The sequence below is a fragment of the Cygnus atratus genome, chromosome 7 (genome assembly GCF_013377495.2).
Source record: "Cygnus atratus isolate AKBS03 ecotype Queensland, Australia chromosome 7, CAtr_DNAZoo_HiC_assembly, whole genome shotgun sequence".
NCBI classification, from domain to species: Eukaryota; Metazoa; Chordata; class Aves; order Anseriformes; family Anatidae; genus Cygnus; species Cygnus atratus.
In genome coordinates this window covers 24,752,032-24,768,076 of record NC_066368.1, presented here as the reverse complement: position 1 = coordinate 24,768,076, position 16,045 = coordinate 24,752,032, and the positions used below count along the sequence as shown (strand labels likewise).

The following is a 16,045-nucleotide window of genomic DNA, read 5'->3' as shown; positions in this document are numbered from 1 at the left end:
CTTTCCAGTTGGAGAGGTGACAGTAAGTGCCATGCCCGCTTGACCATGAATGCTTCAAGCTGCTTGTTGGTGACCAGCCAGCCAGCCTTGTCCTCAGTCTCAGCATTCTGGCAGGCTCACAGATTAAACCTGAGGGGAGCTACTCGAAGTGACACTGCTCTGTTTGGCATCCCCCACTGACAAGCAGGCAGGCTTCTATGGTACATTACACTGGGTCTCTTTTCCTACCGCCAGCAAGCCTGTCTCATTTAAGGGTGTGAAAAAACAGGTGAAATAAATCATCATTTAAGAACTACTTGGAGTTAAATCATCTCTCATTAAGCTTCCCTGAGAAGAGCAATTACCAACCATCTCCTGGACAGCTATGCTGGCATGGCACCTACCAGAACTGTATACCAGAAAGACCTCAGTCTCAGAGCTGGATGGATAGCAGAAAGTGCATTTCCACTTCGAGTCAGAAGTATCCAAATGCTCACGGGGCACTTGAGCACAAGCTACTTACAGCACCACAAGAGTTGGGGCCCCCATGGAAGAGAGTACAGGCAATCCTCACTACTTCTGCTTCCATCTTCCTCAGACCAGGGAATATATCCGGATGGAGAGGATTACTCCAGGCAAACTCTTCGTACACCTTCAGAAAACAGAGACAGAAAGTTAGTCCTGCAGGTGAAGCCTTGGATTATCAGTGAAGAGGTCCAGGTTTGGGAACTCACTGTGCACAGTATATAAACAGACTATCTGCAGATCTGCAGTACTTTCTCCTGCTGTGAGTACACACAAGCAGGGAAGCTATGCTGGGGGGGCGGGGCGGCTGAAATCATTTGTTTTTCTAGAGCATTCTGGCCTCTGGAATGGTTATATAACATAACCTTGTCTTTACAACAAGCAATATTGCTAATGGTTTAGCTATTTTAAAAAGACCACAATTATCTGCCCTTCTTTTGTCCACCAAGTTCAGGTATATATATGCCCTATGATTGCTTTACGCAAAGCAGGCCAGCATGTAGTCGTAAAAAACTTGCTTTGCAGAACTAGTTTGAGTTTAATAGTAAAGAGTAATTCCAAAGCAGCTAGAAAAGCGCAGCTGCCCACCCACTCCGCACCCAAAGTGGCCGTGGAAACCAGTATTTCATGCTCATTCTGCAACTGCAGGCTCACAGGATAAGGCTACAACAGGCCAGTTCCAGCCTCCTGCAGCCGCGATCAAAAAGCAACCACAGGGACGTTGAAAGAAATACAGCACAATAAACCAGCGAATAATCAGTACAGGCAGAGGGAATGTTTCCACAACACTCAATCCAAGGTGAGGCTCCTCTAGAAAGGCTGCTCTGAGCTTTATGCTTCCCCAGAAGTGGCAAAGAAATGTGAACGGGCAGAAGAAAACAGCAATAGCAACCACCCAACAGAGCTCATTACTACTGGTATAAAAGCTGTTCTCAGGAGCAAGGCCAGGTTTCCCTTTCTAGTAAAAAAAAAAAAAAAAAAAACCTCTTGCAGTAGATGTACTTAAAAACAGACCTTTGGGCTGTTTAGTTTTCTTCTTTCCCCAGCATTCTCAAAGGAAGAAGTTCCAGACTAGGTAAACAGACCTAACAAAGACTCTACTGAAGCATGCCAGTGCCCCATTGTTGCATGATTTGGACTGCACGGTAATGCCAAACATTTTACAAACTACTTTTTTCTTTTTGCGTAAAGCAAGACCAATCCTGTTTTGCTTCATCAAGCTGTTCCAAAGCTAAAGTCCTCCAGTAACCCCAAAGCAGGGCAGCCAAGGGTGCTTTCACTCCAGCCTACAGCAACTACACCTGTCAGGGGGCTTGCTGAAGCTATCTATGGCAATTTTATGCCTCTTATCATTCCCCAAAATAAAAGGTCAGTACCAGCCTCCAATTCACTTGTACTCAGCTTCTTACCTTCGTACTCAAAACAACATCTTATCTGATTGGATTCTAGTTATCTCTACAGTGTTTTCAGTGACCGCCACTTGGCCAATTTTGCAATGCTCCAACACTTTGCTAATAACTCCCCTTCCACCTACATTCACCCTAGGCTCTGTCCTCAGAGTTGGGCAATCTCAGCTTCAGATCCTCCCTATTTATCTTGAAAGATGCTGGAATATTGTTGAGGGGTTTCTGGTCACCCTGAAGTTGCTAAAAATATGTGCAAAGATGCCAAGTCAGACTGCTGGCACTTCACCTTCACGAGCAGACGGGTGAGTTTCTCTTCACCGCTGTACACAGTCCCAGAGACTTTCCCATCCTCCCAACGTATGTCTCCTGAAAGAGAAGAGAGGAGCACACTGGTTGCAAACACAGCCATTCCCAAAAAGCATGCAGAAGAACAAAGAAGTCCCCCCTAGCAGTTCTACAGATAAGGGTTTTGCTTTTGGGCTTCACTGAGGAGAAGCAAGTATGATTTTTGTACCAGAGAGATAACTCCCTGCAATGCTATGCCTCCGGCAGCTTGTGTCCCATAAACTTAGCAAACTGCAAGGAAATGATGAATAAAGTGCCAGCACATAAAGAGCTAGCCGCAGCAAGCAGTTATATTAATACATAACCCACCTAATCCCCACTCACCCTCCCCAAATCGCTGTCCACACAGCCCAACTCTCATCACTAAAGTTACAGTCACATCCAAAGAGCACCCATCACACCACTGAGATGGAAAGGTCAAGGTTGCATTGCTAAAATCTACAACATGGGATTCTTCAGTTAAATTTTACCTAAAACTAAATGCCACTGAGGCATTAACAAATCAGAGCAGGCGGGTGGAACAGCATCAGCGTGCACCCCACTTAACAGCATTTCAACCCTCTTAACCAGGTTAGTTTCTGCCTCTAAACACCCAGAGTATTTCCACCTGTATGGTTATATGCTCCCTCTCCAAACTGTTAGACTCCTGCACAAAACTCGATGGCATCAGCTTCACAAGCATACATAAGGTGAACACAGTCACAATCCAACCCTCATTTCCACGTAACTTCCACAGAAAACTGCACATGTGTGGGAAGGAGGGGACAGAAAAATGAAAAACGAAGGAAAAGCCCAGTGAAGAAAGGAAGTAATTATTATGAGGGAAAACACAAGACAGAAGACAGACACAAAGAGCAGCACAAACAACATAAAAGAAGAAAAAAAAGGAAGCTGCTACGGCATACTCTGTTGCAAAACTGTTCCTGAATTTGGAGTAGATGCACTGTTCTAGCAGAAAATCCCAAGCTTTTATCAGATTGGAGATAGGAACGGGTCAGTCATATATTCTCTGGACAGCAAGTCACCCAAATTTGCTCATTAGAAGTAACAGGATGTGAATCAGCATGGAGATATTTACACCAGGGAGGTAACTCAAATTAACTTTCAGACAGTGCTTATGTGGACTCAAGCCAAGAGGACATTATCGTGGCTTTGCCTTGCCTGAGTGGCATTTTCAAGATGCAAACCACTGGTTTTGATTAAAGTGACTTTTGGAAACTCCCTAAAAATACTGCTTGGAAGTCCTTTCTGTTAGGAGCATTCCTCAGGGCTTCACAGAAAATACATTTCTGGTAAAAGCTTAACATCAAGGCAACTGCTCAGAAATGCATTCAAAAAGCTTACTCTGTATTTTTCTTCTCATCTCTCCCATCAGTCAGTATTAAACTCTTGGGAAAGAAAGGGAATTTCAATGTAAATACCCAAATACAGCAGTAGACATTGTGAATACTGACTTTAATCACCTCCAAAAGGAAAACAGGCAAGTGAAGAACATCAGCAGAGCAATATTTAAGATCAAACTGAGAGCAGGCATCATTAGATCTCATTTAACCAAGTAAGTCTAATGCTGTCTCTGAAACAGACCCACCTTTGCTAGGGCACAGACTCAGTCATACCTTTTGAGCTGTACTCTTTCATCTTCTGTAGTACTTCGGGCTGGCTCATGCCTTGTTCCGGCAGCGCTTTGATATAATCTTTTTCATCTTTCAGGAAGGATAAACTGGAAGTGACATCATTCAAGGCCTCATCAATCTTCTTTTGAATCTAAAAAGAACGGAAAAGCCTATCAACAAAGGTGCTGGCCAGATCATAATTGTTCAACACGTGTGAGATCGAACTCGCTGGCTACCTCCATACCAGTGAGCAGAACAGGTAGGAACTGTTTCAGCTGTACCGCCAGGCAGTTAACTCTCCCTTCCCACTAACTTCTCCCACCAAAAACAAGCTGCCCTTCTCCAAAACGCCTCCTGGAATGGATACTTATGCACTAGTCTCTAAACCACTCCGGGAAGCAGCTAAGGGAGTGTGCTAGCTGGCACAGCCCAAAATTGAGCCAAGTAACTGGGATGGATGACTGCAGAATGGGACACTGCTCAGCTGTGTTTCATTTAACAGCACAGACACCACCACATTCAAAGAGAAATGGTACTCTTTGAGCACTGATAATGGGTACTGATGAGCAGTGGGAACTTGGAGCACCTTCAATAGCTGAGAAAGCAAAGCTTACGGCAAAAACATTTAATTTTTATCCACCAAACCTTTTTAAGTCACAGTCCGTAATTTATATAAGTCTTCAGATTCATTATATTTCATACCTTGTCTTGTCTGCCGTCACATACACAGTTTAGAGAATCACGAAAACAGAAACATTAAAGAAATCTCCCTTACAGGCACAGTTAAGAGATTTCTCTCTTCCTGCTCATACCCCACATGCAGCAGGCCCAGACTCCCTCTCAGAAAACCTTTCAAAGCAGACACTCTTCTTCCAGACAACATAGGTGTTGGGATGTTATCAGCCTTAAAGACTTTTGGACATTGGATCGCCTCAAAGTCAAGGCCTCCCGTAAGCAACTGATAGGTTATCAGCCTACCAAAGAGTGGGAACAGCACACAGGTAGGGCACGTCGGGAGCTTTACAGTGCTAGCCCTGAGAAGGTAAGCCTGGACAAAAGAGGGACCCAGGAGATGTCCTCGCCTAAGGGACAGACAACAAATATAAGCAGAGGAGAGCTAGTAATTACTTCATCTGATCAATGGCTACTCGAGCCAGAAGGTAAAAATTGGGACACATGAAATGAAGGGGAGATGCTATTCCTTACAGAGGGCTTGGCGAGAAACTTGATAACTGCATCCATATCGAGGTCAAAAGGAAAAAGTTCCTCTTTACTACTTCCATCTGATAAAGTTGCCTACAACAGACCCAGCACCCCCCCACACCCCAGCAATTCAACGTGCAAAGCTGCCTACGCGTCAAGCAGAAAGGGCAATCGAGTACGATACCATCACGTACCAGGTAAAAGAAACCAAGCTGTGCATTTCTTGAGCATTAAGTTGTTAACGTGCTAAGACTTGCTGACATTTGTAGTTTCAAGTTTTTAAGTAAAAAAACATCTCCTAGACACTAAAGCCTGTCTCATTTTAATGATTGCACAAGCTTCTGATATCGCTGTGCTATAATGCTAACTATGCTAACAGATAGGAGCTCTGAACTAATTGTGGCCAGTCATCGATTAAAACAATTATCCTTCCATGTTGCACAACAGACGCCTGGCTATCTCACACTTGTTCAAGACATTGTTCCAGAACAACTCAAGTTCATCGTGTCCTCGTCTTCCACGAATCAAGTTATTTTCTTGAAATCTAACAAGGAGGAAACACCATTGGAAAATTCTGCCACTGCACAACTCTGCTGCTGGATTCACTGATACTTGGTGTAAAAAAAAAAAAAAAAAAAGTGGTACTTTATCAGAGCAGAACTACTATAAAAAAAGACTAGGTAGAAGTTATCTTTCATTAACCAGGCGGCAGCAGATCCAGATCTATACCTTTGGATCATTATGATTACAGTGACATGACAGCAAAGAGGCGCAGAACTGTAGGTTCTCCGAGACACAGCTACACAGGCTAAAACAAGGGCTTGGGATAAAAACAGCTGCTCAAATACTTACTATAGCCCCAACAAACGGCATTCTTCTCAGTAGTTTAAAGAACTGTTTTTTAATTCGGGATGTTAAACCTGAAAGACAAGAGTCAGAAGTTAACCTAACATGACTCAACAAACTAAAAACTGACTCGGAGCACAATACTTCCACCCCAACCCATGACAGGCTTGGTATTTCTGATGCAGGCTAAAGTAACAGTCACGAAGGGGATGTGGAGAGACAGAGCAGTGCATCAGAAAGCAGACAGGCCAGGCTGCAAAAGGAACTGGTTTGCACAACAGCAGCCATCATCTATCAGAATCAGTGATTTGACTCATTTTCCTACTTTGTTCCTAAGGCCACCGAGTAAAGTCATACAAACTAAAAAGGCTAAAATCTTTCCAAACGAGGCATAAGGAAGGCCAGCACCTGCCTGAATGGGAACTTGCACCCACACATGGAATTTTACAAGGAGAGGGAGTTTGGATTTGCTAAAGACAAGGTCTCCAGCAAAAAGGTAAAAGCTCGTTGAAATTTTTTTCTGCATCTTGAAACCAGGACAGTACAACATGAAAATGTTCAGCAACATGAACCAGGCTCCCAGGCCACGGGGGAAGAAGGGATGGAGGGGAGGACATGGTGTCACCTCCGTGGCACCACACTCTCCCTCCGTCCCTGAGAACCCACTGATGGCAAACACCAGAAAACTCCCGGGGTAACTTTAAAGGCAGGAATGCATGCGGGATGACAGAGCTGCTTTATAGCCACTAAGTCCTCCAGCCGTTTCAGCCAAGCACCAGTCACAAGACACTTTCACCAGGAAACAGCTAAACAAGCTTTAAAAGAAAAATCAACCATTTTAGGACTTCCCGATCTTATCTACAGCATCAGCCTTTTTCCCCCCATTTTATGTATACTTCAGATATATTTTGAAAAGCTGCAGGAGGACAGTAAGTGCAGTCTGGCACATTCTGTAGCAAATATTTGTTAGCACTCTGAAAATAACTTTTCTGTTGCACATTTGTGTGCAAACTGTTTAATTACTAACAGCCACACTGAGGGGAAAAATAAATTGCTGAAATATTCAGACAGCCTAATTAGACTTCATAATAATTAGTCAATATTTTAAAAATACTGTGCAGCAGTACAAACATTAGCCAAAAACCTATACTGGGCACAAGTTCCCACTATTCACTTACTCTTGCCTTTCAAAAAAAGCCTGTTTGAGGAGCAGAGAGGCACAGACGCTAATTAAAAACTCTGCTGTTTTTAACAAAAATAAGCATAACCCTGAGGCCTGAGGGATCTGCAAAGCACTGTTCTCCTCCAAGGGCAAAGCAGTTATCCCTGACAACCACGCAGAGCCAGAAAATATTGCAGGTTCATCAGAAGAGGTCCCACTGAAGAGCTGCCGATATCAGAAATCGCTCAAAGTAGGAACAGGCTCAAAAGAAAAAAAAGCAGCACAACCACACAATTATCTTGGACCTCCTGAGGATGAAACACGTTTCCAGCACCAAACTAAAAGCCTGTTTTCTCCCCCAGGAAGGGAAGCAATCAAGAGCAAAAGCAACCCAGACACTTTGTTAGTGACTGAGCTCCCAGGACCCCAGCTCTTGGATCGATTTCCCCAGGTTTTGAGCAAGGGAGTGTTGTGATGAGTAAAGGGCCTACCCAGAAGCAGAAGGGAGACCGAAGGAACAGAAGGAGATGCAGGCACATTCCAGGCTGGCCTGCCACACCCTCTGCAGGAATGGGGATGTTTCACTGCTTACCCAGGCCCTGACCCTAATTCGGAATAGGGTTTTGTCAATCCTGGTTGACAGCAGAAGGCATGTTTTAACAGATGCTCAGTCTCTTTTTGCCCCTTTCCCCCCACTACCTGCGAAAAACTGTCCCTTCTCCCTTCCCACAAAGGGAAGACCCATTTTAAATACTTACTCTCGGGCTGGAAGAGGAAGCCATGCAGCCATACGGCTAAAAGCGTAGAAGAAAAGGTCAACCCAACTAACTGCCAGGGCTCCAGCCCATCGCAGCAGGCGTTCACAAAGCCCGTTGCAGTCTCCCAGTACACCTGCAGAATTTCCTTGTAGGTAGAAATGGCATCCTACACCAAGGGAAACGAGACAGGCATTAAGAAAAGCTCAAACACACACCAACAGGGCATCAAAAGTGCTCGAATGACAGAATTCCCCTCCGCTGGAGTCTTTTGAGGTGTTTTTCAGCACACAGACCCCTCTTGCTTTCCCTAATGCCTGTGAAAGGAACAGGTAGGGCACATTGTCACTCATTTCCAGTTAAAAACCACTGATAAAAACACATCCTTAGAGACTTCAGAGAGAAGAGCCACTGGCAGACGAGCAGGATGCTCAAGCTTCACGGTCCCAAGACGCACCACCAGATCTTACCATGGCCCAAGAGAACCCGCTGTGTTATCCACAATATTCCTCTTTCCAAGGAATTATCTGCTCAGGTGGCAAGGGAAGACTGAGCTCCCACCGTTCACCACGTACCACCAGAACAGGGCTATTTAAGTACCTAGAGCTGGATTTTTTTTTTAAGATGTGAGTACTCAGCAACTCCTCAGGGCTGAGATCTAATTATTGCATTCCTTACAGAGGAAGGACAGCAGAGGCAAACGCTACTGGAAGAAAAGAACACCAGAAAACTGTGATGCAATCATAATTACAATATTAAGTTAGCAATCACTGCCAGGACAGAGCCCAAGCACCTACTAATCAATAGCTTCCAAGCACGCCATCTTCAAGCCTAGGAGAACAGGGTGGGGACAACAGGATGCACGCAAGGGGGAAAGGTCGTTTCCCCAAAACAGGGGGTCTCCAAAACAATTTTCTGTGGGGAAGCTAGTGTTCTAGGGATGAGAATGATCCAGGTAGTCACACCTCGTTGGGTGCTACAACCAGATAAAAGTATTTTGGAATCTTCTTCAGCCCCCAAAGCACTCTGCCCAAGCCTCCTCCCAAACCGCGTTCCCCAGTTTTGCTGGAGGGCCGTCCAGGGGAATGTCCAGCACTACAAAAGAGAAATACAAATCCTTGATACTTACACTGTCAGAACCTTGGTGGGTTTGGAGTGGCTTACAAAGATGGATAAACCACTAAGGTAATAGTTGCTACAACTTCCTTCTCAGCACCCTGCACAGATCTCACTTCTGGGGCAAGTTACCAACAGAAGCAGCATTTAGTTGTTTTTTTGGGGTCACCCTTAGGGGTGGCACATCACTTCCAACACAACGGGAAAGGCTACCAGCAGCTTAAAAAGGCCAAGTGCTTCCGAACAGCCAGAGGAGAAAGGCAGGATGCCTCACAAAGCACTAATGAGCAATCACTGCTTTGGAAAAGCAGTAAAATACACGTGAGAGGATTGAAAAAACACTAAAGCAACCCAAATGTAAGGCTAAAACAAAAAAGTCTGTCGAACAAGAGTGCCAGCCCACTGCAGAGAAGTATCATCACCCTTGCCCCAGCACAGGGTGAAGGAGAGGGACTGAACAGGGCAAAGCCACGGGGAGGAGCAGCCCCGAGAAGCCCAATTAGCACCCGTTTGCTGGGCAAAGGGCAGTTTAAGAACACACCAGCCACTTCTGCCCGAAAAAAGGCAGCCACACAACCCGCCGCAATTAGGCCACGGCTAGTGTACGCCCAGCCCTCCAATTCCGGCACCACGAAGACGATTTAACAGGTGCATTTAGGGGAAGGTCTGCCTTTTCCGCTAACCAGAGGGACTTCTCAAGTTTCAGCAAGGCTGCACAGCTTTCTGGGAGCAATCCCTGCAAAGGAGTGCTTAACCAACAGGGACAACCTGCCCTGTAAACGCAGGCTGCTCGACTCCAAACTCGCTGCAGACATCCTCGTGCTTCGCTCGGGATCATCTGAAAGCTGTGACACTCCAGGATGCAGCTGCACAACCCTGTTTCCTCATCACTGTCATCAGGAAAAAAAAGAAAAAAGGCTCAGGTTTGTAATGAAGGCAGCACGGCAACACACACGCTGACCCATCCGCTTTCTGCTCTGCCTGCTGCAAATACAAGGCAACGTGCCTCAGCTAACTTTTACGTTACTGGGATGTAAAACAAAATATTTTACCTTAAGTATGCACCGAGGCAAAAGCACGCGCACCAGCACTGCTATTTGGTAACCCAATGATGCTACCAAGCTTTGAACAAACAAGAAAAGATCTGTGATGTTAATGCTAACCCCAAGAATTTCTTTCTCTTGGGATCACTGCAAAGAATAGTTTGAGAGAGCAAAGCTTTCTCTGTACCTCTCACTTTCTCCTTCAGTCATTTCATACTTACAAGAGTTTAAAGGGCGAGACTGATCGAGTTAGGAGGATACTGAAAAGAAATGAAGACAACTGTGCAAAGTGGCACGGGAAACTGGTTAGCTGTGCAACGGGATTTCTCAGCACTCAGTGATTTTAAAGTGCTTGTTTGCACCCACGTATCCACTAAGACACAAGGCCCCTGTTCTCCGGACTGCTAACTTAATTCCAAAGGTATCATTCAAACATGCCCTGGTTTTATTACCCCCAACAATGCGTGATGGCAGCCTCGTTGCTGCAGCTCCACGTTGCTTCCTTACTTCACAGGGAGGAGGCAGGGGTAATAAATGCCTCCGTTTAGCCCAGCTGTTTTAATTCTTCCCCCTCCGGCTCTGGAAGGGCCCCTCACACTGGAGTCAAAAGGCAGGTTGGGCACCCAGTCTCCAGTCCGGACTCCTGGTGAGACATCACAGCTCCAAGACCAACCTGACTGTCACCTGCTGGGGGTACGGCACCGATTTGAGACCCACCAGCCGTGCCCAGAAAACTCAGGTTCAGCACAGCAGCTGACCACAGAATCTTCTGGGTTGGAAAAGACCAAAATCACCAAGTCAGCCCTCAAGCTGCGTCCCATCACCAACCCGACCGAGCCCCATCACTCGGCCACGTCCCTTACTGCCACGGCGATGACTCCCCGGCCTCATACACGTCCACTCCCCAAGGACACGGGCATTTCGCAGTTATTTCCTAACTGAGCTCAGCCAGAAGAAATGTTGGCCACGTGCAATAAGCAGAGACGCAGTTTCAGCTCTGTGGGATTAGAACATCCCTTCGCCCCTGCCATTACCACTTCCCCAGCTGGGCTAAAGACACTGAGCTGGCCTGATTTTAAGTCAATACACAGGGCAGGATTTCATGTAAGATAATAATCTACTTATTTGTGAAGATATCGAAACAAAAAAGGTTTCCCTTCCCATTACTGGAGAGCAGACAAGTTGGTTTTATTTCCTTAAAAGACCCTTCCCCCCACAAAAGCTTCACCAGACAGGACTATTCCAGAAGTTTAAAAGCCTTACTTATGAGCACACTGAAAAATAAAGGGGAAAACTTCCACTGGAGGATTTATTTCTAATTCTCAGAGCATTACAACAGACCCAGGTATTAGATAAAATACTAATTGCTATCATTAGGACTTGCAGTATTCATTTGTCCTGGTATTAATGCACTCAACAACCCAAGCAGTTTACATGTTGAATTTTTAGCTCTACAGATTAGGAATATATCCTTAGGACTTTACTTCTAAAAGCCATTAGCCAGCTGAGCTGTTCCAGGGATATAGCACTTACACGACTACAAAAGAGGACAAATTAACTGCAGTAATGCTCTTCTGTCCCAGATGATAGAAAAGAAAGAAGGGAAAAATTGCCAAAGCTAATACGAGCAGATTTTGTAGTTTTGCCAGAACAGCATTTCCTTGGCTGAAAGTTAAAGGACTCAAATAAGCCTTAAAAAAAAAAAAAAAAAAAAAGAAAAAAAAAAAAAAAAAAAGAGAGAGAGAGACAGAAAGGCAATATACTGGAGAGCCTCACACTTCTGTTACAAGTGCCTCCCCTTTCTGACACTGTAAAGTGGAAGCGCTGTAAAGCTTACCTGTGGGAAGAGTGGGGAAAAGGTCTTATCAGCAGAATCTTCCTTCCCCCAGGACAGTATTTAAAGTGGGAGAGAGAATAAAGGAGCTTTTAAAGGCAAGTTTATTTTAAGTAATAGCATGAATCTTATGCTGACTGTGAGAGGAGGAACTGCTAAGACCAAACCACATCCTCAGCTTTTGGAGTCCGCGCACTTCAGTTAGCTGTAAATCAGCCAGTAACAGTATGAACAGCACAGCATTTGTTACCCTGCCTAAATAACCCGCCTGAGCAGGCACCTGGCACCTCCAGCCACCTTCTGGCCTCGGTGCCAAACGCTGAGCGGGGAGAGCCGTGGCTGGATGTCAGCGGTGCCTCCTGCGGACGAGGAAGACCAGCACAGCCTCCTCGCACGCTCCGGCCACGTTCCCAGCCCAGGAGTCCTGCCACCAACTCCCCGTGTCCGAAGCCTAACGTTTGGGTTTGCCATTTGTCTTCCCTCGCTGGGACGAAGGTGATGAGCGAGGCGGCGTGCCGTGCGACTCAGCACGTAGTAAATTAAGGGGCACGAAGACCACTCACAGCAACTGTGCTGCCTGGCGAAGCCCTGCGAGGGCAGCGGGCAGAACACACGTGTTGCTGCCACAAAGACGGCTTGCTGAGGTCCCAACCAAAAATATGCTGCAGAAGGACAGCCAATTTGCTTATTTATCACGCACCTAAGGAGGAGGAAGACTTCAATTAGCTGTGCCTGAGCTAGCACCTTGCTGCCGGTGTAAACCCGGCCGCAAAGGGCATGTCGGACCGGCACGACCGCAGAACCGGCTGGGCCACGGCGAACACCAGCCTCGCAGCCTGCAGCCAGGTTCCTACAAGAAAAGGGGTGGTTGAGCAACGCCACCCCGTCTCAGGGTGCGAGTCACTGCACGCGCAGTGGTTTGGTTCGTGCTTGAGTAACAAACGTGCTCCTGTGTCCCTCCCTGCCACCCCCAGCCCCAGCAGGGGTGACAAACACCTTTACGTAAGCACCAGGCACACGGCATTTGTTAGCCAGCTCCTCATCACAGCCTGAGTTTTTTTTTTAGCATGTTGCCCCCCACAGAAGACATGGGGACACGAGGTGACAGCAGACAGAATCTCTCAGAAATCAAGAATCGTGAACCTGGAGCCACAAGGGCTGAACTCTGAAAGCAAAACACATTCAGGTCATGCTTATCTTACTGCAACTCTCTGGTACCACCAGCTTCTTCTGGGTCATGTTTTCCACTGCTGCCATACTGAAAGCATTTTTTTCCCTCTAGTTGGTTGTCTCTCCCCCCCCCCCCCCGCCATACACTGTGTATGCAAAAGGAATGTACACTTACTACCCCACCAGCCCTGAGTTCAAGGGGAGTGGCTAGAGACTGGCTAATTATAGCTTCAGCACAAAAACAAACAAGGCAGCAACTCTGAGTAAGACCGGCAGCACCCCTGGGCTCTACTGCAGAGAGGAAACATAAAACTCTCAAAACAAGATGGAAAAATGCTGATTTGAGGCTCAAAAAAAAAAGTGTAGTTTTACAAGAGCTCAAGGGACTTTCCAAATGAGGTGCAATTCAGATTTCACATGGGGGCAAGGGAAAAGAGAAAAAAACAACACAAAGAGCAGTTATTGTGAAAAGCCTACCAGTTGCTCCCCTACAAAGCCAAGAAGAAACTAAGCAGTGCTTGAGAAACAGCCTTCCGCTGTGGAGCAACAACATTTAACCCAAAACACACACAAGATGTCACCTCTTGTCCACTCTGCTCTCTACAACAAATGGATTTACAAAAGCAAAGCCTGCACGCCTCGAGGCATGCTCCAGATAGCACAGGTCTCAGATGGGACTGGGTTCACTCAATATAAACCCATTACAGCTCTCCCTGGGGGTCGCTGGCTCCGCAGAGGTGCGGTTTCTGCGAGGAAACATCCTCCCAGCCTCCACAACAACGAGGACGAAAGAAGGGCTCAGTCCTCCCTGGGCTGGGGCTCATCTGGGCACATTTGTTCATTCCTCCGCTTGGCACCCTCTCAGATGCTGATCACGCAGTACTTTCTGCCTGCCTTCTGGGGAACAAAACGGGTATTTATGTGAAACATTCGGCGAGTAGCTCGGTGCCACGCAGAGGTATGCGAAGCTCTGGAAGATAAAGTCGTGGCGGGGCTGTTTGAAAGCAGCCGATGGCACAGCAATTGTTCTGGGAGCGGGCAGCGGAGAACAAAGGCAGCACCGAGCCTGGCACGGCTCCCCGGCGGGGTTATGCAAGCAAAACCACCGCTATCAGCGCAAACCAAGCGCCGCTGTCATGCACGAAGGGTCCTTTCCTTCCCCACAGCACTGGATCCTTACCGATCCCAGCAAAGCGCCGTGCAAAACCCTTGCTCCTCACATGCCCTTCCTGGTTCATGGCACAATGGGTGCCCCACGAGTGAGGGTGCGCGAAGCAGAGGGAAGATCTCAGCACACAAAGGCTTCCAATAGATGGCGGCCCGCAAATTTCTAGGAAATGTAAATCTTTGCTGCTAAGAGTATCGCAGCCACCCCGCCTGCTGCTACACCACCGAAGAGCCAGACCTCAGATTCATCTCATGGTCTACAGACAGCACTAACACATGCTTCAAAGCCCTTATCGCTGTGCTAACCAGTAAAGGCCATCGCCATTTAGCCACTACACGGAGATTTCCGACGCTAAGGCCGACTCACACGTGGAAGGGAATCTTGTCAGCCTCCTGGAAGCAGGGAATGAGAACAGGTCAAAAACACACAGCTGAAAAAAACGGAGCACAAGCAGGTCAGGCCTTCCGAAACAACCCTCGCCATGGGGCAGGCTCTGCAACAGGCGAGCACTTTGAAACTGCCTTTTTTTTTTTTCCTTGTTGTTTTGGTTTGTTTTTTTTTTTTTTGCCAGAATGGTGTGGTTGGCACCAGGGGCAAGCGACATCCACAAACCCGTATCCACAGAAATTTTCGGCCCTACCAAAAACCTTTTGCCAACGAGGGTCGCAGCAAGGTTTTGATCACAACTATAGCCAAACTGCTGGTAAATAAACGGGATGATGAGGTTCAATGTAACATCACCAAGGAGCAGAAACAGGCCAGAGAATGGGAGGCGAGGACCGAGGCGTCACCTCCATCAGCAGGGTCAGCAGATCCTCAGGTAGAGGAGAAGCCAAGAACCCTGTGCTTAGGAGACTAGAAGCGCACAGTGAATGAGGAAAAACGAGATTTTTCCTCACTGAGGTAAGAAAGTTCCCAGTGCCAAGCAATCCCTTTTGCTGGGGGCACGGGCAGGATCGCAGCCTCGCGCTACAACTCGGGAGAAACACCGTATTTCAGAGAAAGCTCCAACCCCCAGCACACCACCCCGTGAACCAGCTTTCGCCAAGCCCCCGTCTGCTCCGAGGACCCAAACCCCGAACCCACAGCGGCCTTCCAGCCCCGACAACCGGCTGCTCTCCCCCGGGGAGCCCGCTGCGAGGCTCCGCGGCCGGCCCGCCGAGGGACGCTGCCTGCCGGGGGCAGCGGGCGCCCGGCCTCCCTTCAGCCCCCGGTGCCCCGGGGGCAGCGCCGCCCGCCCGGCCCCGGCTCCCCGCCGCTCACCATCGCCGCCGCCGCCGCCTCCTGCTCGGCCGCCGCCGCTCCGGGCTCGGCTCCGCCCCAGCCTGGGCCTCCCGCACCACAGCGCCCGCTGCGGGCCGCGCCGGAGAGCAGGGCCCGGGCAGCTCCGCAGGGCGGCCGTGGGGAGCGCCTTAAGTGCCGGGCGACAAGGAGAAAGGGCCGTATCTCCCAGTAATTCCTCACGGAGGAGCCTCAGCCCCTCACACTGAGCGTGTCTGCGCGGCACGCCTTGCTTCCTCAGAGCTGGGCCAAAGCCTGCAGTTATTCGATGCCCTCCAGATCTACGCACATTGGCCTCTCAGGTCACGTTTCCTAACTCAAGGCACTCAGGTTTCTTAAAATGAACTCAAAATCTCGTTAGTCAACAACACAACACAGCCCTGCTGCAAAAGGGGTACATCCAGCGGCTTGCACAGGTTCCTGCATGGCTTTTATAATGTTTGCATTTGACCTCCTGTGCCTTTGTTTCTGCAGGGTTTTGAAAACAGTGCACAGGCATCAGCTCTGGGCATTCCTGGCTAGTGCAAATATTTAACTCTGCTGTATTAAACCGTTTCATCAGCTGTCACTGTGCCATCCAAGCTGTCTCTTCACAGACG

General features: G+C 47.8%; 1 protein-coding gene across 2 annotated transcripts in view; it reads right to left on the bottom strand.

Annotated features, from left to right (window-relative positions):
• Positions 1–16,045, bottom strand: part of SGPL1 (sphingosine-1-phosphate lyase 1) — a 30,407-nt gene extending 14,362 nt beyond the window's left edge. The window contains exons 1-6 of one of the 2 annotated variants that reach the window (XM_035537218.1): positions 15,429–16,045; positions 7,838–8,003; positions 5,924–5,991; positions 3,872–4,019; positions 2,197–2,276; positions 503–631 (exon numbers count right to left, since the gene is read on the bottom strand). In XM_035537218.1, the coding sequence (XP_035393111.1) occupies positions 503–631; positions 2,197–2,276; positions 3,872–4,019; positions 5,924–5,991; positions 7,838–8,003; positions 15,429–15,431 (594 nt within the window). In that variant the 5' untranslated portion in view covers positions 15,432–16,045. Of the gene's footprint in view, positions 1–502; positions 632–2,196; positions 2,277–3,871; positions 4,020–5,923; positions 5,992–7,837; positions 8,004–8,304; positions 8,515–15,428 lie in introns of those variants that run through there. The other variant, XM_035537227.1, reaches the window with a different exon arrangement.